This window comes from Aquarana catesbeiana, linkage group LG09 (assembly GCF_042186555.1).
Source record: "Aquarana catesbeiana isolate 2022-GZ linkage group LG09, ASM4218655v1, whole genome shotgun sequence".
Lineage (NCBI taxonomy): Eukaryota > Metazoa > Chordata > Amphibia > Anura > Ranidae > Aquarana > Aquarana catesbeiana.
Window position 1 is genome coordinate 217770195 of NC_133332.1, and position 23929 is coordinate 217794123.

Below are 23929 nucleotides of genomic sequence, written 5' to 3' on the forward strand. Positions count from 1 at the left end.
TCTAATTCCTATTATATCTGTCAGCTTATCTACCTACCTACCTATGTATTCATCTTTCTATCTGCTTATCTATCTACCTATCTAGAGTTCCACCATCTAATTTCTTTCAGTTATCTATCTATCTGTCTATCTGTCTATCTCCATCATGTCTGTATCATATTTAACAGTCTGGTTGCCATTGGGGGCCTGCTGTACCATATCCGCTCTTATGGCCTAGAAGTGAAAGTGTTAAAAGACACAGTGGTCAGTATGCAGATGCCAGTAGGATTGACGGTGCACCCCCACTCAATTCAGGGTAGTGCCAGCCTGGTGTAATATGTCACAGAGAGTATTCCCAGACATATATTGGGGTGGGTGGCTCAGGTGGCATATTGGTTGGCGGGAGGGTGAATAGAGCATGCCAATGGTCAAGGTAGTTCCTGGTCTCCAGGGTTTGGGTGTGTAGAGTTGGGAATTGCCCCCTTTGAGGGCTGGTTGTTGTAAAAGCCCACACCTATTGATTGGTTTGTGTGTGTGAGAGAGGCTTCAGGGCCTGCTGGAAGAATCCTAGCAACCCCTGTGTGTCACCATCCCTGGGCTGTGCTGCACCAGCTATGGAGGAAACAGCATTAGACATATGCTGGGGTCATTAGGTGTATACCAAACCCACCGGTAGCCAGGGAACTCTGGGGAGGGGGTGGGGTGGTCTGTAGGTTTCAGTCACTGACTTGGGGGGGATTTTGTAACACCTCCATGTATACCTTACCCATAGGCCAGACATTGAGTGATGCTGATCCTCTGTGTGTGTGTGTGTGTGTTAGGTGTATCTTATAATGCCATTTCTGTCCAGTGTGTTTTTTTTTTTTTATATAAGTGTGCATTTTATGTTTGTTGAATTCATTATGATTCCGTGTGTTTTTTGTATGTGTGTCTACATGTGGGTCTATGTGGAATGTATGATTGGCCATGTATATCATATAATTCAATAAGTCATTTTTGTCAGTGTGCATTTGTGTGTACCTTTAGGAATAGTACCAAATAAATGTCCAATACATATTCAGCATGCATTATTTATGTGTGTTGCAAATGATTGTGTAATGTGCATGTAGGTTTGCTAGATTTGCGAGGGTAGTGCATATGCTTGAGTGTACACAATATATGGAACTTATTGTGAATTTGTGTGGTTTATTGTGAAGTGTGTGATATATATAGGATTTAATGTGTAGTATGTGTATGATTATGTGTGCATGGTTTATTGTGTATGTGTCAGTGTGCCCCTATGAGTGCGTGTGCCTGCCGGTGTGCAGTGTGTATTGGGGGTGGGGTGTTGGGTGTGAATGCACTGTGTCTATGGAGCTGCACCGTTCTTTCTGTACTAGCAGCTGAATATCTAACACTGTATCACTGCCTCTTGTCATCTTCCTGACTGCTCACTCTGTACACTATCATTCCAAACCCCATACAGCCATGGCAGATCATTGTATATGGTGCCAATGGCCAGGATTAGCTGCTAGTGCAGTCTGTAGGCACCCTGCTGCGCCTATTCCATGTTGGATGATATTTATTGAAGGTGATCAAGCCTCGGTGCAAACTGCAATACCATACAGAGGTGACAGCAAGCACACAAAAGGATAGATCTTGTATTTGTAAGCTGAAACAATTCACCTTCTAAATGAGCCCTCGTCCCTTATATTGCACTAACTTTGCCACAGATAGTCCCTGCGTGTACAATGAATATCCAGAGGCTTCCAATCCAGCAACCTTTAGAAACCATATTTTGCCAAAATCATGAAAGATTATTTTTGATTGATCACTGTGGGCTCCTGGGTTTTGCACATTACATTTTGTCTTTAGAAAAAAAGTGATAGAATTGAAAGAATATCTAAACCCCAAAACATATTGCAGTCAGGCTGGGTTCACACCACTGCGAATTGGATGCGGGTTCCTTATTCGCAATAGCAGGAGATTTTGACTGGCTTTCCATGGAGCCGTTCACGTATCTTCGCAGCGGGTCCAGTGCGTCTTTTGGTCATTTTCAGGTCTGAAATCAGCCTAAAATTCGGGGTGAACTCGGACCCGTGAACCAGGACGCACTGGACCCCTATATGTGAACCCAGCCTTAAAGTCTTAGTTTATTGACTTTTTTCCCATTTATTTTGACTGATGATCCAGTGAGTAAAACACTTCCTGTCTAAGGCCTGGTTCACACCTATGCATTTTTTTGTGCATTTTCAGTTTTGCAGAAACACACTACAGTTCATTTAACATGGTGTCCTATGGGTCATGTTCACATCTGTGCGTTTTATGGAAAGGGCCAGGGACTTTTTTCTGGTTTTTGGTTCCATAGACTTCAATGGATCAAAAACGTGTATGGAAAAATGCAAAATGTGCCTGGGATATGCAAACTGCAACCTGCATAGGTGTGAACCAGGCCTAAGGGTGCCTTCTCTATCTATGAAGGAGCAATGGAGGCACTCTTGGACGGATGTACTGTCTGGAGAGGTCAGTATTAGGCCTGGTTCACACCTATGCAGGTTGAATTTGATGCATTTTACCAGGGTGTTTTGCGTTTTTTTTTTTTTTTTTCCACACGCGTTTTTAATGCATTTTGCATTTTTGGGAGGAGCCTGTTGTCTTGCAGGAGAAATCAGGAAAAATGCAGCAGAAACGCATCCACAATGCAAGCACAGCACTTTGGTGCATTTCTATTGAAGTCTATGGAACCAAAGCACAACCTGTTATGGGGAAAAAAGTCCCTGATCCCTACCAAAAAAACGCACAGGTGAAAAACCCACAGATGTGAACGTGACCCATAAGAAACCATGTTAAGGGCACTGTAGTGCATTTCTGCAAAACTGAAAACGCATTGCAAAATGCATAGGAGTGAACCAGGCCTTTCACTCCCCCCCATATTTTTTTCTTAACCCCTACTTATCCTGGTGATGTGATTAGTACATTTCAGATACTCACCCACCCAGCAGATCCAGAGCTGCCCCTCTAAACCTCTTTTGGCAGCGATCGGTACCGTGCCGCCATTTTTGTTATCATTGGGCTGCCGGCTGTTCCGGGATCAGCCAGGATGCCTCTTGATGACGCGCCATTAGGCCTGCCCCCTCCTCCTTTCCGAAGCCTCCTGAAATATGTGATGTGCATATCCCAGGAAGCAAAGTGAGCACAGTGCACACCATTCACCTAGGCCAGTGATGGCGAACCTTGGTACCCCAGATGTTTTAGAACTACATTTCCCATGATGCTCATGCACTTTGCACTGTAGTTAAGCATCATGGGAAATGTAGCTCCAAAACATCTGGGGTGCCAACTTTCGCCATCACTGACCTAGGCAAATGATGTTGACCAGGGGGTGAGCGGGGCCGAACATTTTCTTTTAAATAAAAGGAAAAAAAAGAAAAAAAAAAAGCTGGCTATACATGTAGAGGACTGGAGGAGGGATGGAGCTGAGGAATGAAGATTTGTAGGTAAAGAGCCGCTTTAAGCATACATTTAAGTATACAGTACACCTTGAGGTTTTTTTCTGTTTACCCAGCGGGTTGAACTAAAAAAAAAAAAGACTGACAGATCTTTCTTGCTGTGCTATTGAATTCTGACAGCGGGGCCACCCTCCCCGTCAAAATACACAGATCAGGCTGAATATGCTGATCGAATGGTGGTTTTCCAGGACCACTTTTCGACAGAAGCTGGTCGTTTAGTTCGGCTTTTGTTGAACAGACAACAATACACATGAGTGAAATTCTGTCTGGTTCCTGCTGAACCGGCCTATTTTCAGTCCATGTACCCTGCTTTAGATGGGCTAATACATTGATTTTATATGAGTGACTAACAACCCCAGATAACACTTTTTAAGCAGTTTTTTTTTTTTTCCTTTTAGGATAAGGGTTTTACATAAGTGAATAAAAGCTGACTATTGTAAACACCCCTGTCAGTGTTAAATGGTTTGTCTTAACCATCTAATTGCCACTTTTGCTGGACAGCTTGGTCTGCTAAAGCTGAAAAATAACAGACTAAAGTTGACCATACACTTTGTTTCTAAAAGTTCAACAAAAAGCAGTATAAAAAAATAAAAATAAACTAAGTACATACAGCATAGATAGCAAATCAAAGGGACAGAATACATTCCAAGTGTAGCCTACGGAGGGTGATCTCTATGTAGAACCTAAAATAACATCCATGGATATACTAGTTACACTAAGTTATGTTTATTCAGTCAGCGGGCTGAACAAAATAAAAAATAACATATTTCTCTATTTGCTCAAAAAAGACCCCCCCCCCCCTGCTGCTTTGCTGCTGTCACAATGCACTGATCAGCGGGTGAAGCCGCTGATCGATGGAAAATGTTCCAGTGTGTTCCTTTGAAATAAGTGGATTAAAAGAGAAGTATGGAAATCCATTTTTTCCCAGGATCATACCTACCTAGGTGGATGCAGCATCTGTCCCCCAGCGCCTCTACACTGAGAACCCAAGCGATCGAAAATTGCCGATGACTTGATTCTCACAGCTCCCTGAGCAGAGAGCTGCTGGCTGTCAATCAGCATCTCTCTGCTTTGCCCCCCCTACCCCCCCGCGTGCTCATTGGAGCGCTGAGCTGTGAAGGGGAGGGGCTGAGACGGGTGTCAGTCCAGGTACTTGGCAGATCCAGACTTCCATTGTCGGGATGATGCGGTGCCTGGACTGATTACTGTGATGTCAGCAGAGAGCGGACTCCAGACTGCTCTCTGCTGAAAAGCGAATTGCACTCCTGTGATCCATAGGAGAAGCCCAGCCAAACAAGCTCAGGCTGGACTTCTCCTTTAAACAATCAACTGTTGTCGAGAGGGGGAGCCCATATACTGAGTGAAATAGGGCCAGTCCAGCAGGGACTGGGAATTTCCATTAGTGTATGGCTAACTTTACCGGCAGGACCACCAGGTGAAAAGAAAAGAAAAAAATGAAAACGAAAGCAGCCACCACATTTAAGGATTTTTAGGCCTTTTGCTTTTGGGTTTAGATACGCTTTCAGTAAAAAAATTCCCCAAGCTGGTGTGTTTTCTGGGTAATGTCACAGTTAACATAGACTGATATATTGCATATTCATACTGACACCCTAAGCGCCAAAATCTGATTGTGAGCTGAACAGGTCTGAATGACACACAATCACACACTATAGAGTGTTCTTTAATGTCTATAAAGGGTTTTTGAACTTCAATTTAATATAGTTTGCCTTATATGTGAAAATAGTAAGAATTAGTAAGTTCTTCTTGCCTTCCATGTGTGGCTAATTAAGGATGTATTTTATTAATAAAATACAGAGACCAGCTTTGGTGACATCGTTACTTGTTGCTAAGTAACTTCTATATTGGAGACCTGAAAGGTGTAAAGTCCAAGCAGATGATAAAAAATGCTCTCCAGTGTGAGGGGACAACAAATATTTATTCAAAACACTTTTGCTTTGCTGTATGTAACTACAGGCAGCGTTGTTATGTTTATATGTATGTATGTATGTATATCTATATAATTTTTTTTTTTTTCATTTTATTTACAAATAATGTTTCAAAATCTTAGTTGACAAATATTTTTTGGTCAAACATCCTTTAAAGACATAATTAAAGATCAAAGATGAGAATATAAATAAAGAAAAAAAAAATCACACCACTTAAAAAGCAAAGCGAGGCCAAGTATTGTCTTAATGTAATGTTGTAATGCTACGCAGACATCATTTTCCCATGTACACGTGGATCCGACTATAAGGGCTCATGCACACAGCAGCTCAAAAAAAACCAAAACGATTTTATAGGCATTTGAGCTTTTCTTGCAGCTTAAAGAAGCTTGTGCTTCTTTTGTGCTTTTGTGCACTTTTTTATTGAGCTTCTTCAAGCTCCTTTTGAGCTTCTTTGAGCTTTTTTGAGCATAAGCGTTTTTTTTGTTTTTTTTTCACAAACCCTCCTAGATAGTATTTTCTTAACCACTGTATAAACAAAATAAAAAGCGGGAACAAAGGTTTTCGAGGTTCTTTGAGCTCTTTGGGGCACTCGATCCTCTCAAAAACACAGATTTGGTGTTTTTTTTTCTGCCTGTAAGAGCATATGCCTGAAAACTCCTGAAAAAGCCATAGTGTGCATGGACACATTGGCTAACACGGAGGGGAGTTTCCAAGCAGGAAAAAATAAGAGCTCAAAAGCCTGTAGGAGCCGCTTCTTTGAGCTCCTTTGAGGTGCAGTGTGCATGAGCCCTTAAAGTGACACCAAACTCTGCGTGAAAAAAAAAAAAAAAATTCCATTCAAGTATGTATGAAGTCAAAAAAGCACCTTCAATTATTTATTTTATTTTATTTTTTTGCTGCTGTGATCTGACTTCCTGTTAGAGGGTGGTTACATTTGTTCTCCATGGTCCCACTGTATGTAAGAATGTAGCCACTTTCTCTTGCTTGCTTCCAAGATAAACTATGGGATGTGTACTGTGCATTAGGGCTGGGGAAAAAATCGATTTAAATCTTGAATGGAGAGGTCAGATCGACTCAAAATTTAAGCAAATCGATTTTTTTGGATTTTTTTTTTTTTTCACCAGGACCGACGCAGTGTCAGGGTTTCAGGGTTTGTTTAGAACCCAGTTTTCAAATAAAAGAAGGAGAGCAAGATTTCAGTTGTGTGCCCTTTTTAGACACTGTTGTCACGTCAAACCTTCTTTCCCAGTTTAAAATAGAAATATGACCAGGTTATGAGCATTTAAATAAGACTATATTTCCAACAAGTAGTAAAAAAAAAAAATCATCAATGACCTCTGTAGTTACAACCAGTGTGGAGAAATTCATCCTTATATTTCAGAATAGAAGCAAAGTCATTCAAGTCAAGTCTTTTCTCCCTCCCCTTTTTGTGTGCAGTTGCTTTGTGTTTACATTAGGCTTCATGTACACTACATTTACCATGGCTGCGGGAAAATGCAAAACACCAATCGCGCCGAGATTTTGCAGTGGTTTGCATTTTCCTGCAGCCGGTGGTCAAAACATTCCTATCCTGAATGCAAATCTTTCTTTTGAGGGAGGTTGAAGCTCCCCTAACCGCAACAGCTCCTAAACGCTGCTAAAAGCATGAGTACATTGATACATAGGCTTTTATTGAGTAGGGCTGGGGAAAAAATTGAGAGGTGAAATCGATTCAAAATTTAAGCAAATCGATTTTTTTCGATTTTTTTTTTTTTTTTTTTTTTTTCACCGCGCCGGTCCTGAGGAGCTGCGGGCAGGAGTTTTTAGGTGAGGCCGCGGCTTCGGTCTAGTCCGCGAGGCCGGACGCCGTGGACTACGCCTCGGCCTCGGCCTCGCCTAAAAACACCTGCCTGCAGCTCTCCAGGACCGCCGCTGACACTGCGGGCAGCTCCTCAGGACCAGCGTCCGAAAAAAAAAAAACTCGATTCGAATCGTGAATCGAGTTTTTTTTTTTTTTTTTGAGAAAATCGCCAAGCTCTACTGTGCATAGAGCAGAACACATGACCACTACTAATGTGCACTGATTGTTCCAAATAAACTGAAGAGAGGCGGAAAAGGAGAGGTGTGGGAGCTCAGGCAGCCTATTAAAGGAGGCAGAAAAACACAATAGGTCCTCATACACACGGACGTTTTAAAAAATGGGCTGTAAAGCTAGTAACAACGCCTGGAAAAAAAAGCAGCGTTAAAAATGTGATTTTATTAGCGTTTTGATTTGACATCAGTGCCTTTAATGTTGTTTGTAAGCGTTAATGCTAAGGCGCATTTAAAAAAAAAAAAAAAAAATCCTTCTGCTATTTTTCACTCCCAAATTACCCACATAAACATTTTTACAGCTTAAAAACGCTGTCAGTATATCGCTAATGCGCATTTTTTAGCTTTTTCCGGCGTCGGCGTCAAAACAGCTCTAGCACTGGAACCTCATAACGCGCTGGTCCTTGTTTTTTTTTGGAGCTTAAAAATGACCATGCCTGTTACAGTTCAAAAACGCCATGGTGTGTATGAGCCCATTGAATAACATGGAGTGGTGTTCTTAAGCAGCAAAAAAAGCTAAAAAAAGCCGCTGTTAAAACGTCTGTGTGTATGAGGCCTAAGAAACAATTCCATGAGAAATAGATTAAAGAGCAATTAAAGTGGTTGTACATGCTCTTTTTGTTTTTCAAGATAATAAACATGTAATACTTTCCTTCTCTGTGCAGTGTAATGATATTGCACAGAGCGGTCTCTTATCTCCTCTTCTGGGGTCTTCCATCAGCGCTCACCACTACTCCTCTTCTCTGAGTGCCCCCTTAGCAAGCTGTATGCTGTGGGGGCTTTGTGCGGGCGCACTCCTGAGCCAGGCTGTGTGTGTCAATGGACACACACAGCTCAGTCCTAGCCCCTGCTTCCTTCTCAGAGGATCTGAATGATAGCAGCAGTAGCCGATGGCTCCCGCTGCTGCCTGAGTACCTGTGAGAGGAGGGAGAGAAGACCTGCACAGACTGGGTACAGGTCGATACAGAGCATAGGTAAGTGTTTGGGGAGCTTATCTCAGGAGCACACAAGAAAGAATGGTTATGTTCCTACATACAGCGGGACCATGGAAAACAAGTGTAGTCACCCTCTAACAGGAAGTCAAATCACAGCAGCAAAAACAGAAATTTAAAGGAGGCTGAGTGCAATAGAAGGTTCTTTTTTGGAGTTAAAGTGGTTGTAAAGGCAGAAGGAGTTGTACCTTCTGCATGCAGCTCACCCCAACCCCACCCGCCCCCTCCCCTTACCTGGGCCCAATTTCAATACAGTGCTGTGCATGAGAGCCGAGGCTGTCTCCTTCCTCATTGGCTCAGACACAGCAGTGGGAGCCATTGGCAATCACGACCAGTGTGGAGGGGGTGGGGCCCAGTGTCTTATGGATACACAGAGTGGGGCTCGAGAGCGAGCAGTGACCCCATAGCAAGGTACTTGGTGGGGGGACCAAAAAAAAAAAATACATACTTTGAATAGAATTTTGTATTTATTATTTTTTTAACCAGAGTTTAGTGTCACTTTAAGTAGTGGATGTGTATGAATTATTTTTGCAGAATAAGGATATGGTTTAGAGTCGCTTTAAGGGTGAAGGGTTTAAAAAAAACAGTGAAGGTTTGTGAAGATTACAACACTTACAATGTACACTATATTTTGCTCTGTAGTATAAAGTATGTATATAGAATTGTAAAAAATTGTTTCCAATTATAGAGATGACATTCATTTCCTTAACAATGCTTACTCCATTTGAATATATGATTTTAGCCACCATTATTGCCAACTGCATTGTGTTGGCTCTGGAGCAGCACTTGCCGGAACATGACAAGACAGACATGTCAGAGAGACTGGTAAGATCCATTTCTTTTTATTGTTCACTTCTAGTATATATTCATTTAAAGGGCTTGTAAACCCTAATGATGAACTTCTCCTATTTGATGCCTGTTGAACTGTTAAATATACCATTAAAATTTGTTATATCTTTGAGATAAGTGCAAGAAATACCTATTGATCTTGTAGAAATCGTGTTAGCTGCCTTTTTATCGGTTACATTGTTCTGAGCTAACTCTAAGGACTACAGAAACCGTACCCTCTGCGTTATGGCAGAGGGGAGAAGGGGGAGGTGTTTGTAGTCCTGCCCTAAGGTGACACTGCTGCTTCTCCATATATACAGTAGGGTGAGTGAGCGTTGTCACCCAAGGCAGGAAGTGTGTTATCTGGCAGGATCGCCAGGTGAAAAAAAAAAAAGAAAACTAAGGCTTCATATACACACACACTAAACTCAAGTTTAGGAGCTTTTGGTGTTTTTTTTGCCAGAACTCTTAAACTCAACTCCATAAATGCCGATGTATCAATGTACATATAGGCTTTTAGCAGAGTTTAGGAGCTGCTGCGGTTAGGGGAGCTTCAACCTCTATCTACTAAACGTGGAAGAATCACGCTCAGGATAGGAACGTTTTGACTGGCGGTCGCCAGAAAACGCAAACTGCAGCAAAATTGCGTTTTCCTGCGGCCGTCAAAGCAGGCTGTGTGTACATGAAGTCTAAAGCCTGAAATTTGGTCGGTTCAGCAGGGATCAGCCGAATTTTGATCCAAGTATGGGCGGATCAACTACCGATCAACGTCCGTAGAACCGCTCTGTTGGATTTTTACCGCTCGATCAGTGCTACCGGCTATACTCTTCAATGCTGATCAGTGTATTCTGTCAATGGGGAAGTCTCCCCTTTGTTAGAATACAAAAGCTTAGCAGGAAGACTCCTCCATCCACCTCGATTTGTATAGATGGAGGAATCAATTTTTTTTCATTGAACAAAAAAAAAAAGGACTCATGTATGGGCTGCCTGAGGCAGCCATTACATCTAAGGACTGGTTAACTGAAATATATAACATTTCGTTTTTTGGGTTTAAGTCCATTTTTTTATCATCTGAAAGTCTGGCAGACAGATGTTTAACTCAGCATGTCATCTTATGGTTGTACAGCCTCTTGAAGTATACTTTTTTAGTAGGTATTACGTTAGGTAGATGGATAGGTAGTGACACCGAATATGAAGAGCAGTAGACAGGTAACGTGTCTTCAAACTAGATGTGAAGATTTCCCAGTGAGCCCAGTGGATACCTAAAGTGAGGATAAAACAGAGAATAGAAACACAAAATAAGCAATACATACTATAGTAACTGCTGTATGTAATACAGGTAAACGTTCTATAGTATTGTATATAAGCTACATAGTATAAAACCAAGTTTCTTCCTTTTTTTTTTTTTGCAGAGTGCTCCATAATGTTTTTTTCACTTTCATTTTGTTTGTTTATTTTAAATGTGGATGCAAACACTATAGGATGAGTATGCACTGAAATATCAAAGGGGCATTGTGTATATACTGTGCATTTATTTTTTTAAATGCAGCAATAGGGTTTAATTAATTGATTTATGAGTGATTCCCGGATCGTAAGCCAATGATGTCTCTAAATTAAGCTGCCCATACTCGTAAAGATTTCTTTTGTTCGGCCTTTTGAAATAGAGGCTCAGCATAACAACCAGGCAAGCAGCATTTTCAGAAAGTAGTCAGAAATGGCAGCCCCTGTATTTCTCTCATTACTGTAATGCCTAACTCAAGCTGAAGCATTGTATTTCATTTTTGAGAAGAGCGAGGAAGGGTAAGAATCTGTCAGGTTTTTATCACAGTCTGTGTCTTTCTTGAGATTGATTGCCCACTCATTTTCTATCAGGTATTGATGGGAAATTTCTACACAGTCACAGTCAGAAACTTAATCCACATGTTAGTACACTATGGAAGGCTTAGACATTTTAATGAATTGTTTATTTTTTTTCGTTCTTTGTGTCTTCCTGTCCTGGTAGCTACTGCAACCTCCATTTCCTGTATGAGTGTCACAGGGACAGGAAGTGAGGGATGAATCCCCCAATGGTGATCACCACTCTGTCCAAAGCTATGAAAATGTTTTTGGAGGCAGGGGTTTGCATTTCATAATTTTGTAGTTTGGCTACTGTAATTACCTAAAATCTTTCTTTTTATGATTGTGTTACATACAATCTGAAAGTTCCAATGAGTCTTGCAGTTGAAGTGGCTGTTCTGTAAGCTAATAGGCAGTAGGAGGTGAGGCTTGCAGGAGGGAGAATTGTTCAGGGTTCAGAGTTCCACCAGTATAATAGGGTTATTTACTAAAAATGGAGAGTGCAAAATCTGGTGCAGCTCTGCATAGAAACCAATCAGCTTCCAGGTTTATTTGTCAAAGCTTAAAGCATTTGTTACCCTAACATTTTATATCCCTGATATGTGTATACTGTACCATGTATTTGTATGAGAAAGTATCCTGTTTTTTTTGTATTGCTTCCTTTGTGTGAAATCCCTCGTGTTCCTGCTAGTCCCCTTGCTTTCCTATTAAAAAATGACCACACTAAGCAGTAGAACACATCGTGGTCAGTTCTCTAGCTATGCTGGGAACTCTGTGTACTCTCCTCTATTGATCAGACCTGCCCTGACATGCCCCCACTGTACAGCCTGTCACTGGCTGCTTCTCCTCTCCCCAGCTCTTATGCAGATGAGAACAGAGGGAATGTGATCACTTATAAATAAGGGAAAACATTTATTTATAGTGTTTTTTTTTTTATATGTATAAAAAAATGTTTTGCCTTTCATTTCTATTTTAAACTGAATGGGCTGTTTTACAAGGCGATCATTTACAATCACTTTAACTGAACACGCTGCAGTTAGAAGCTGATTGGCTACCATGCACAGCGTTCGCACTCTCCAGTTTTAGTAAATTAACCCCATAATGTCTTTTGTGTGCTAAAGGCCAGGTAAAGAGGTCATCTAGCTTGTGTTGGAGACCGAAGTGAACTGACTGGATTGATCACTGGTCCTGAGTGGGTATTTGCGTGGGCAGAAAAGAAGGAATACCTTTCTGGTGGATAGTGCCCATGGATGGATGGTGGTGATGGGCCCTCTCAGGGGATTGGGCTGCTGCCTTTTCTGTGCGACCTTAGGTTATTTCAGCATGTAGACTTGGATAAAAAAAAGGAAGGCGTGCCCGGTGTCCAGAGAAATGTGACTTCTAAAATCTGGCTCATGGATCTTTATTAAAAGTAGAAACATGTGCTTCAAGCCAACATGTTTCGGGGGAACAGACTCCTCCTTCTTCAGGGTTTTTGCTGCGTTGGTGGTTATGTTGGATCAAGGATTCTGAATAGGAGGATGCTGGCTTTGGTTGTATAGGCAGCAAGCTTGAGAATTGTTCCTACCTAATAGAACACAGCAACAGCCCTGAAAAAGGGGAGTCTGTTCCCACTGAAACACATTGGCTTGATGTACATGTTGCTAGTTTTAAATAAAGATCCAAGGACCAGATTTTAGAAGTCACATGTTTCTCTGGACACCAGGTGCACCTTCCTTTTTATCCAGGTAAAGAGGTAAGGCAGCAGCAGAGACGGTGCAGAACTGCAGACTCTGGAAAGTGTTGTCTCCCTGTGTAACCTAGAAGGTGTCAGCCTATTACTTTACAATTCTTTTGGTGGGAAATACTAATAATTTACAAATCAACCTTTGTAGCACATATCTGTTTCTCCTACATGTCTTTCAAATGCAGATTTAGCAGTTGGCTTTAGCGCAGTTCAGCAGGAACCTCTCGTTTCAGTGTTTAAATCTCCCCCACAACCACTGGGCTGTTTTATGAAGAAATAATGAAGTGTGTCTTATTTCAGTCCTGATTTTATTGGTTCTTGTAAAACATCACTATAAATATTGTATGAGGGGCATAAGCACTACAACGCATGGCAGACAGAGGCCGGAACCCTAACCTTTCAGGTCAGCAGAGGACTTGGCTTTGCTAAGCATTCAGGAAATGTACAAATGGTTGTAGTTTAAGTTATGCAGATTTTACCCTTCCATCCAATTCACATCTACAGGTCTTATGTGTATTAGCAGACGTCCATCCTGCTGAATCTGTTATTCGATCACAAAACGCACATTACATAGAGTTCAATGGTAACACATGTAAAATGTGCCAAAATGCACAATGCAGATACAACATACAGCACATCAAACATGGATTTCTTATCCTGTAGACTCTTAGTGCCCAACCTGCATCCCAAGGGCCACATGCAGCTCTTTAGTACTTCTGTGTGGTAATCAGACCCCAGCAATCTGTAATGGGAGTGCAGAGCGTTGATTTGTAAAGGGATTATCACTAGGGCTGCAACTAACGATTATTTTCATAATCGATTAGTTGGCCGATTATTGTTTCGATTAATCGGTTAATTACCTTAAAAAAAATGTGGTGGATAATTTAGTTAATATGTAAAGTTAAAAAAAGGCAATTTATTCTTAAATATCTCTATATGCAGTGGTAAATATAAATCACCAGCTATATGGTTAGGGAGCAAAAAAATGGGGTTAAAAAACATAAAATTAGCCCTTTATAGCACAAAAAGAGCAAATAATCGCTACTGTAAGGGATCCATTTTTTTACTGCAGAACAGTGAAATGAATATTTACAGCAGCGAATATTTGCTCTTTTTGTACTATAAAGGCTAATTTTAGTTTTTTTGACCCCATTATGTTACTGGCCGATTAATCGATTATGAAAATAGTAATCGATTAATTTCATAATCGATTAGTTGTCGATTAATCGATTAGTTGTTTCGGCTCTAATTATCACAATGATCTACTAGCCTCATGTAACGTGTCCCAAGTTTTTTTATTGTCATCTGGAGCATGTCTCTAGTCTCCAACCTAAACCTGACCATAGATGCAGGGCCACTCGAAGAAATCATGGGGCCCTGTACAGGCTTCCTGACGGGCCCCCCAACTCAGCCTACACCCCACCCACCTCCCAAGGTGCAAAAAACAGCGGCACTGACTTTATCCGCCAACACCCTAAAAATTAAAAAAATGTTCTTCCTTTGCTCCCATCTCCTGGGCCCCTCTGTTGACGGGATGTGGCCCAAGGAAATATAATTTAAGCACTGGTAAGAAAGTAGGAGCGAGGGTGTGGTCTAGTAAAATCCATTTATTTGTTTAGGCAGAAATCCACAATAAAGCTGCCCCAGGCCCCCCTGTTTAACCGATGAGGCTTGGGCCCAGTACTACAGGACCAGTTGTACTGCCCTGCATAGAAGGGTCAGACCAGCAGGTTGAATGAGAAAAACTGACCAGGTTCCCCCATCCACACATTAGAGGTGGATGGGGGAATCCTCTTTCTGTGTCATTGTATTCTGACAGTGGGGAGACTTGCCCGCTGCCAGAATACACTGATCGGTGTTGCAGGCGGTAGCCGGAAGTGCTGCTCGAGAGAAACATTTTCTGCAGGGCAGTTGTACAGAAGTCACTTGGTAGATTGACTTCTATACAACCACAGTGGCCATACATATTTGCGGTCCCTGCTAAATTGGCTGAATTTCGATTTATCTATAGGCAGCTTACATGTATCATATCCACACTCTGAAAATTGTTTTTTCTAGTATGTCTGCAGTATTTGGCTGTCTTACAAGCATTAAATATACTGAATGTAATGTGATGTCTGGGGCCACAGTTGGGGTTCCCTACACTTCATATGTTGACTACCACTGCTGTACACCCTGATGCTAGATTCAGACTTGCATATAGTTTTACACATCACATGCATAGAAAAAAAACCCACAAATAATCTCTGTTGGCTGGCCATATGGTATGCTGCTTGAAAACGCTGTATCACAAACTAAATGCGCAAGCTGAATTTCCCTTCATTTCTTACCCTCAAAAAACACAAAGCCACAGTACAATTCATACAGGCTGCATTTCTGTAGTCTACATAAATATGTAAATATGAATGTTATACCACTCTGTAGTGCTAAAATGTGAAAAACTGCTAATTTAGACTTAAGATGGACCTGTACCTATGCTAAAGATTTAAAAAGTGAAAAGCAGACACACGGGGGACTCCATGTAACTTTACCTAATTTATTAATCTCACCAGAGCTGACTGCAATATAGAACAGCCTTTCTCAACCTTTTGATGGCCAGTGGCAGAAGGACCCCCTATATTAAGGGTCAGTGAGAGAGGTTCCCCCTAACATTGGTGGTCAATGGGAGAGGTTCTTCCTTAAATTGATGTTCAATGGAAGAACCCCCCTCTTATTGGTGGCCAGTGGGGGGAGATGTCTGCTTACTTTGGTGGTCAGTGGGAGAAATGCCTCTGTATATTGATAGGAAAGGTGCTTCCTTACATTGGTGGCTAGTGTCATGGTAACCACTATGCTGGTGTTGGTGTTCAATGTTGAAGTGGCCCCTTACATTGATCGTCGGTGGAGAAGTCCCCCTTTACACTGGAGGTCAGTGGAAAGTGTTCTCTTGCATTGATGGTTAGTGGAGATTTGCGCTCTTACTTTGGTGGTCATTGGGATGAATATCCAGCTCAGATTGGTGCCTTGAAAATTAAATAGAAAGGAGCGCCCGATCTCCAGTAAATGTGAGCTTGAAAGTGGGTTTTAAAGCTGTTTTTTTGGAAAGGAACCCTTGGTACCCACCCACATCATCACCTATTTATAGACAGTGGCTATTCGAGTCAGTCCAGCATGGTCTCCAACCTTAAAGAGCCACCTCACATTAGTGGTCAGTGGGAGAGGGACCCAATTTCATTGGTGGGCAATGGGCAAGAGCCAGTGGAAAGATGCTCCCTTACAATGCCACTCAGTGGGAGAAGGGTCTACTCAGTGGCGGCCTGTCCATTAGGGGTGCACGGGCGCGGCCCCTCTATCCATGCGTCCGGCCCCCTAATCTTTATTTGGGGGGCCGGATGCATGGATTCTAATGGGGGGTTGTTATTTTTTGAAGCACATGATTAGAGCCAGAGGCTTTTAATAATGCTTAAAGTGAAACGATAAAAACAAAATATTCCTTTAAATATCGTGCCTGGGGGTCCCCTCAGTCTGCCTGTAAAGTGGAGCATCTTTCTGATGTGTTGTAATTTTGCTGCGACACAGTAAATTTCTAAAGGAACAAATGTCATTTAAAATTGCTTGCGACTTTTATGTATTGCTGGATCCCGGCAATATAGATAAAAATCTAGGAAAAAATCTGCTTGGGTCCCCTCCCCCAGTCCATACCAAGTCAAGATAAAAAATAAAAAATGGAGTGGGGCCCCCTTTTCAAAATCCATACCAGACCCTTGTCCGAGCAAGCAGCCTGGCCAGGAAAGGGGGGGCGAGCGAACGCCCCCCCCCCCCCCCTGAACCATACCAGGCCGCTTGCCCTCAACATGGGGAGGGTGCTTTGGGGTCCTCCCCAAAGCACCTTGTCCCTATGTTGATGGGAACAAGGGCCTCATCCCCACAACCCTAGCCATTGGTTGTGGGGGTCTGCTGGGGCGGGGGGCTTATCGGAATCTGGAAGCCCCTTTAACAAGGGGGAGCCCAGATCCTGCTCCCCCCTATGTGAATGAGTAGGGGTACATTGTACCCCTACCCATTCATCAAAACGTTTTAAAAAGTAAAAACCACAATACACAGTTTTTGACGATTCCTTTATTTAAAAAAATGTCCTGCGATGTTCATCCATCTTTAATCACATGAATTACAGCGGCCGAGTTTTTTTTCGAAGCTCCTAATTTGAGCCAGAGGCTCTAATAGGCTTCAGAATAGGGTGGGCTCGGGTTGCAGAGAATGTGCTCTGATCCCACCCAGGTGTGTTACAACAGCGAATAAATATTCGCTGTTGAAACAGTGAAGGTCAGTCAGGCCAATCAGAAGCGGGTGTGAGACCCGTTTCCTGATTGGTCGAAAAGAAAAGACCCCCGATTGGCTGCCGAGGATGGGAGGATGGAGGGAGGAAACGGAAGTCACCGTCGCCTGATGACCTGTGAAGAGCAGAACGGGAGGCCGCTGCCCCTAGCAGGTGAAGCCGCCAGTGATGGGGTAAGTGCTACCGACCGGGGGGGATGGCATACTGTTTGCCGCCCTTCCCAAAAATATTTTCCACCGGCCGCTATTGTAAATTAATGATCACAAAGGGCATTCATTTCTGTCTTTTCATATGACTGTATAACTGAAAGCGGTATGAAAACCAAAAACAAAACTGTAATATATTGCAGCTTACCAATCCTTGGATGTGGTGGCTGCATTCGTTTATTTTCTTTTATTTTTACCTGGTAACACACTTCCTGTCTTAGTCTGGCTCCACTCTGTATGGAGGAGCAAAGGAGATACCTTTGGACAACAGCATTGTCAGTCTGTGGAGAGGGTAGTGTAATGCAGCGTACACACGACCGGACTTTACGGCATACTTTGCCCGGCGGACTTTACGACGGAGTTTCCGAATGATCGGACTTGCCTACACATGATCAACCAAAGTCCGACTAATTCATACATGATGACGTACGACCGGACTAAAACAAGGAAGTTCATAGTCAGTAGCCAATAGCTGCCCTAGCGTGGGTTTTTGTCCATCAGACTAGCATACAGACGAGCTGACTTTTCGACCGGACTCGAATCCGTCGGATAGATTTGAAACATGTTTCAAATCTAAGTCTGACAAACTTTTGAGAAAACAAAGTCCACTGGAGCCCACACACGATCGAATTGTCCGACGAAATTCGGTACGCCGGACCAAGTATGCCGTAAAGTCCGATCGTGTGTACGCGGCATTAGATGCACTAGCAGATTTAGATGTACTGGACTAACAACTTGGAACTAAAGGGATTCACCTTTCCTCCAACGGTTCCTGTCCCTCCCCGGCGCTGGCATCTTCTTCTGTGTGCCGGTTTTCAACCATCTTTGTTGACAGGATGACGTCACTGCTGGGCATACACCCATCATTCTAGCATACCAGGATCAGGCTGGCTGCTGTATGCTGAGCTGAGCATGCGCAAGCCAGTTCACATGCCTGAGGACATTGCGAACAGGCAGTTAGATCTATTAAGTAAATCGGGCTCATCTAGTTCATCTTATCTCAGCAGTCACTTATCAGAGTTTCTGGCTGTACTGCTATATACAGATAGCCACTAGTGTGGAACCTGCAATATACAAATACAGTCATACCAATTTGGAACGACGACTACAAATGTGAAAGTTCTATCACAAATTCCTTTTAAGTTAATTCCACAATAGTGCTTCATTATTGTACGGAAATGAACATATACTCAACGTTACCTTTAAACAGCTGAGGCTGGAATTGTTAATAGCATGCAGCCATCCATTTTCAAGTGTACGATTACGACGACAAAAAAAAAGAAAAGCAAAAAGAAAAAGCTCTTCTGCGTTTTTGATTAGCATTGTCAGCAGCGCAATTGCAAAGAACAATCTGTTCAATGGTCTCACAGACAGGCACAAGGAGAAAACCCAAAGCCGAGGCTTGTTATGGGGAAAGTGATTCACCCTTAATTGGATTAGCACTCGAGCCCATGCTGTGCCATGCTTCGGCTGGCGCTGAGAGGGCAGGAGAGTGAGATTGTGATAGGCTCCCATCTCTTGAACCATCTTTCGGAACAGAATATCTGCATAGAAAAAACCTGCACCGGTTTGGCCACAAATAACTCATCCCTGCGGAACTCTGGGTGGATTATTTGGGGGGATTACAGTGGTTTCTTCTTTTGCAACTTAAGAAAAAATTTAACACCTGCACATTAAAATCACAAATCAAACAATTTTGGAAGTATACCTCAAACATTACGATTTGATTGGATAAAGTGTTTGTTTTTTCTCTCTGATTTTATATTTAATTGGAAATCTGCATTCAATTGAAATTGTCACTATACATAATGTAGTCAATGATGAAAAAGGATTAAAACTGGAAACTTTACAGTCAGACTGTATTGTGTAGTATGTGTATTAGAGATTGTAATCAGATTGTAATATGTAGGGCAATTTGGCTATAATGTGATTTATGTTTTCACTATATTTTTTTTTTTTTAATTTTTGACTGGTCCACAATGTGGTCATTTAGTATTTTTTGCCATTATGACTACCCAATCCCCCAACCTTGTCAAGTTAAGTTGTTTAAGAAGGCAAAATAAAAGCATATAATCTACATGGGCAGGCTACGGTACATATGGTTCACGTGACTTGAGAACTAAAAATATATTAAAGCAGGGGTGTCAAACTCAATTTCATTACAGGCCGCATCAGCAGTATGTTTGCCTTCAAAGGGCTGGTTGTTTTTGGGGTGCACTACCCACAGAATTCAGGAATGCGTTATAGAGTGCAGCGTTTAGGGGTGTGCTATGTACAGAGTGCAGAGTTCAGGGGTGCCCTGGATACAGAGTGCAGGGTTCAGGAGTGTGGTACATACAGTGTGCAGAGTTCAGGAGTATGTTATGTACAGAGTGCAGTTTCAATGATACCCTATGCACAGAGTGCAGAGTTCAGGGTTTAGGGGTGTACTATGTACAGAGTGCAGAGTTCAGGGATGCACTGTATACAGAGTGCAGGGTTTAGGGGTGCACTTTGCACAGTGTACAACACCAACACCCCTCTCCTCCTACCTTGTCCGGTTCTAGCAACTCCTTATGTAGGCAGCTCTAGTACCGCCCTGTGTATTCGGCTCTCTACTAGCCATGTATTTGGCTCTGTTATACCTCCCTGTGTAGGCAGAGCTGCCTTGCGGGGAGATTATTCTTGCTCTCACATGTTTACAAGTGACAGTGAAGTGCGGGAGCCCCTCCCACCCAGTTTTGCTATGTTCCAGCTGCAAAACTGGGTCGGAGGGCCACATGACAAGGCCGGGGGGGGGGGGGGGGCTTTCGGCCCGCGGGCCTTGTGTTTGACATATGTGTATTAGAGCATCACCGTGATAAAAATCCACATTGTCCCAATGTATGATGGCAAGTGATGTTCAAAATTGGGATTGTCGCATGCAATTATTACACAATTTATGGCCTCTGAGTTCACAGGAGCATTTTTTTTCTCAATTACCCATTCACACCAGAATGCATATATTAAAGGGTCAGTCCACCTGAAAAGTGATATTTTACTTATAAATAGAACCCAGTGGACTTGGTCAACCCCTGGCTTCAGTGAGAACAGTGAGAACTTTCTTCTAGAATTCCATGGTGGATCGCTTGTCAGAGGGTGTATGACAACTAGTAAGGAGGAGTTATGTCACCTCTTGGCTGCCTGTTTTAACCCTTTAACCTCTAAAAACTCACACCACCATGTTGCAATTGCGTGCATTGCACACGATTGCTGTGTGGCCCCATTCACATGAAATGGTTGCGCTTGGCAGGAGCGGTACTGCTCACAAATAGTGACGGGGGTGTATAATTCTTGCTGTGAAGCAAAGCCTCGTGGCTGTAGCATGTGTACATCTCCATCTAGTTGCTATTGCATCTTAAGGAAGGCAGCTAAGGGATGGCTCAACAGTGTGTTTTTGCCACCCCTCTAACCGCAATTGTAAACAAGCTCTAACAATTTTGGGTTCTTGACCACCTTTGTGTGTTCAAGATTCTCCTTTTTACTTTTGACATAATATGAAATGAATAAAACATCCAGGAGGATTGGTGGGAACTGCTTGTAATTACCACAGAAAGTATTCAGACCAGGAAACTTAGCGCAGAAATCTCACCAATAGGTTCCCTGAATAATAGAATAAACTATCAGGGGGTTTATCACTCCAGCATCCACCAAAGAATGGAAAATCAGTTTTAGACCCCATGTACACTGGGCATTTGGCTGGCATTTAGCTGTTGGTGGAGGGCACAAGTGTGCCATCCGCCTGCTGATGACAGACCGCCAAACTCTATTAGACGCTGATAGCTGCCGTGGCTGGACAATTCACCTGGATGGGCAGTATGCACCCTGAGATAAATGCCAGGAACACAGACTTTTTTCATGTTGGGCATTCGCTGCCGGGCTCCTACTGCCCTAATCAAAACTTCCACTAGGTGCACCATCCAGCCTCATCCAGCTCCAGCAGCTGTCAGCTTCTCATAAATTTGAATGGGCTGCTGGCAGCACAACTGGATGGCGCACTTGTGCCCTCTGCCCAAAGCTAAACGCAAGAGAACCACGCACTGGGGCTAAACGCCCAGTGTGTATGGAGCCTTAGGTAAACTAACCCTTTTAAACCAATGACATTTTAGATTTAGATTTTAATTAAATAGCAGTATGTAGGTAAATGCAGCCAAAGTGCAGGTGGCAGCACTCTGCAGTTACCAAAGAAACACCAAAAAAGCTTACATGAAGTCCTCTACACAGCCTTCTTTTCTAGATTGAGAGTACTGAGTGCAGGTCACCCTGGCTACAGCTTTAACAAGCATTTCTTAGGCTTCAGCCAGCATTTAGCAAGGTGGCAGGGCTGAGCTGTGCCTAGCCAATGCTTGCTAAACCAAATGCAGAACACATTATTTTTTCAAGCTAAAACTGAAAATGCCTTTGCGGGATAAAGACATTAGACGGTGAGTAATAACCAGCACTTCTGATGCTCGTGTAAGCTTGTTAACGCCACTCTCCAGCATGGTGGAAGATCTGCACGATGGACACTGAATAATTTAGTTGCTTGTGTTCCTTGCTGCTTTCTCATTAACTCTTATGCTTCTTGAATATTGAAAACAATGTATGGGTCAGTTGCATCCCTAGGAAATAAAATCCTGCTCAGTCGTAGTCCTTAAATTAAATGCCCAGCACTGTGAACAGGGCTACCTTATATGAAGTGCTACATTAATCCTCACGATCTTGTCCATAAAAGTCTGCAGAGAAAATTAAATATTTGTAACTGTTTTAAAGGAGAACTCCAGGAAGTTTAGATATAAAGGACCGCAAGAGGTAACAGTAATGTTTTAATTACCTCCATGGTGCCCTTGTGAAGCTTTCCAGCCACTGCAGATTACTTGAGTTGAAGTAGATGGCCCAATGGACATCTGTTGCACTGACTGCTTCAACCCAAGTAATGGGCAAGAAACAGAATGTTCACAGCACGGTATCTTGTAAAGAAAGTCCCATAGGTATATAATCCTGGTTATATCTGGCTTTCCTGCAGTGCACAATGGCTGACATGAAGGGAAAGCAGAGCCTTGTCAACGTGCTGCAGCTCATTCATTGTCCAATCAGCATTCTGAAGCTGTGCTTTTGTGGTGGTGGAGTTCACTGACCCGACTATGCCTCCTGGCAGGGTATTTGGACCACTGTAGAATATATTCACACATCTTTCGGCAAGAAAAACAGCTGCAGTATATGTATTAAGTTGTTTATTTAGCTGCCATGAGTAAAAATAATTGCAGAAAACTCTGGCTTATGTTATTTAGGTTTCAGAAGACCCTTGTAGATATTAAAGTTACACTGTAGCTAGGTTGTGGACATTCAAATATTTATATATTTTTTAACAAGCAGAACATTCAATAAGCCCTCATTGACCTGTGTAGCTGCAGGCACTCTGGAGTAATTCATTCTCAACCTTTGCAGCTCCCAGCAGTAAACTGGCAGCCTACCTTCTAATTTATTAGGTTCCATGTACACTACAGCTCCTAAACTTGAGTCTAGAAGATTTTGGCGTTTTTTTGCCAAAGCTCCTAAACTCAACTCCATAAAAGTTTATGTGTCAATGTACACATAGGCTTCTAGCAGAGTTTAGTAGCTGGCAGTGGTTAGGGGAGGTTCAACCTCCCTCAACCTCCCTTTCCTGAACTCGGAAGAATCGAGTTCAGGATAGGAACGTTTTGACTGCTGGCCACAGGAAACCCCACAATGCTGCAAATTGCAAATGCTGCAATGGTGCGATTTTGGCGCATTTTGTGTTTTCCCGCAGCAGAGGTAGATCACTGCCTTAGGCCTCATGTATACTAGCAGCTCCTAAACTTGAGTTTAGGTGCTTTTGGCATTTTTTTTTTTTGCCAAAGCTCCTAAACTCAACCCCATAATAGAGCTGGGCAATTTTCGAAAAAAAAAAATCTGCGATTTAAAAAAAAAAAAAAACTCGATTCACGATTCGAATCAAGTTTTTTTTTTTTTTTTTTGGACGCGGCTTCGGCCTAGTCCGGTGCGTCCGGTCTCGCGGACTAGGCTGAAGTCACGGCCTTGCCTAAAAACTCCTGCCCACAGCTCCTCAGGACCGGCGCGGTGAAAAAAAAAATCTAAAAAAAACGATTTGCTTAAATTTTGAATCGATTTGACCTCTCAATTTTTTCCCCAGCCCTACTCCATAAAAACCTATGTATCAATGTACTCATGCTTTTAGCAGCGTTTAGGAGCTGTTGCGGTTAGGGGAGCTTCAACCTCCCTCAAAAGAAAGATTTGCATTCAGGATAGGAATGTTTTGACCACCGGCTGCAGGAAAATGCAAACCACTGCAAAATCTCGGCGCGATTGGTGTTTTGCATTTTCCCGCAGCCATGGTAAATGTAGTGTACATGAAGCCTAATGTAAACACAAAGCAATTGCACACAAAAAGGGGAGGGAGAAAAGACTTGACTTGAATGACTTTGCTTCTATTCTGAAATATAAGGATGAATTTCTCCACACTGGTTGTAACTACAGAGGTCATTGATGATTTTTTTTTTTTTT

General features: G+C 42.5%; 1 protein-coding gene across 10 annotated transcripts in view; it reads left to right on the top strand.

The window, feature by feature from the left end:
* Positions 1–9199: 9199 nt before the first annotated feature.
* CACNA1B (calcium voltage-gated channel subunit alpha1 B) overlaps positions 9200–23929 on the top strand; it is a 404014-nt gene continuing 389284 nt past the window's right edge. For all 10 annotated transcript variants that reach the window (XM_073599719.1, XM_073599724.1, XM_073599718.1 and 7 more), the window contains exon 1: positions 9200–9300. In XM_073599719.1, coding sequence (XP_073455820.1) covers positions 9208–9300 — 93 coding nt within the window. In that variant the 5' untranslated portion in view covers positions 9200–9207. The remainder of the gene's footprint in view (positions 9301–23929) is intronic.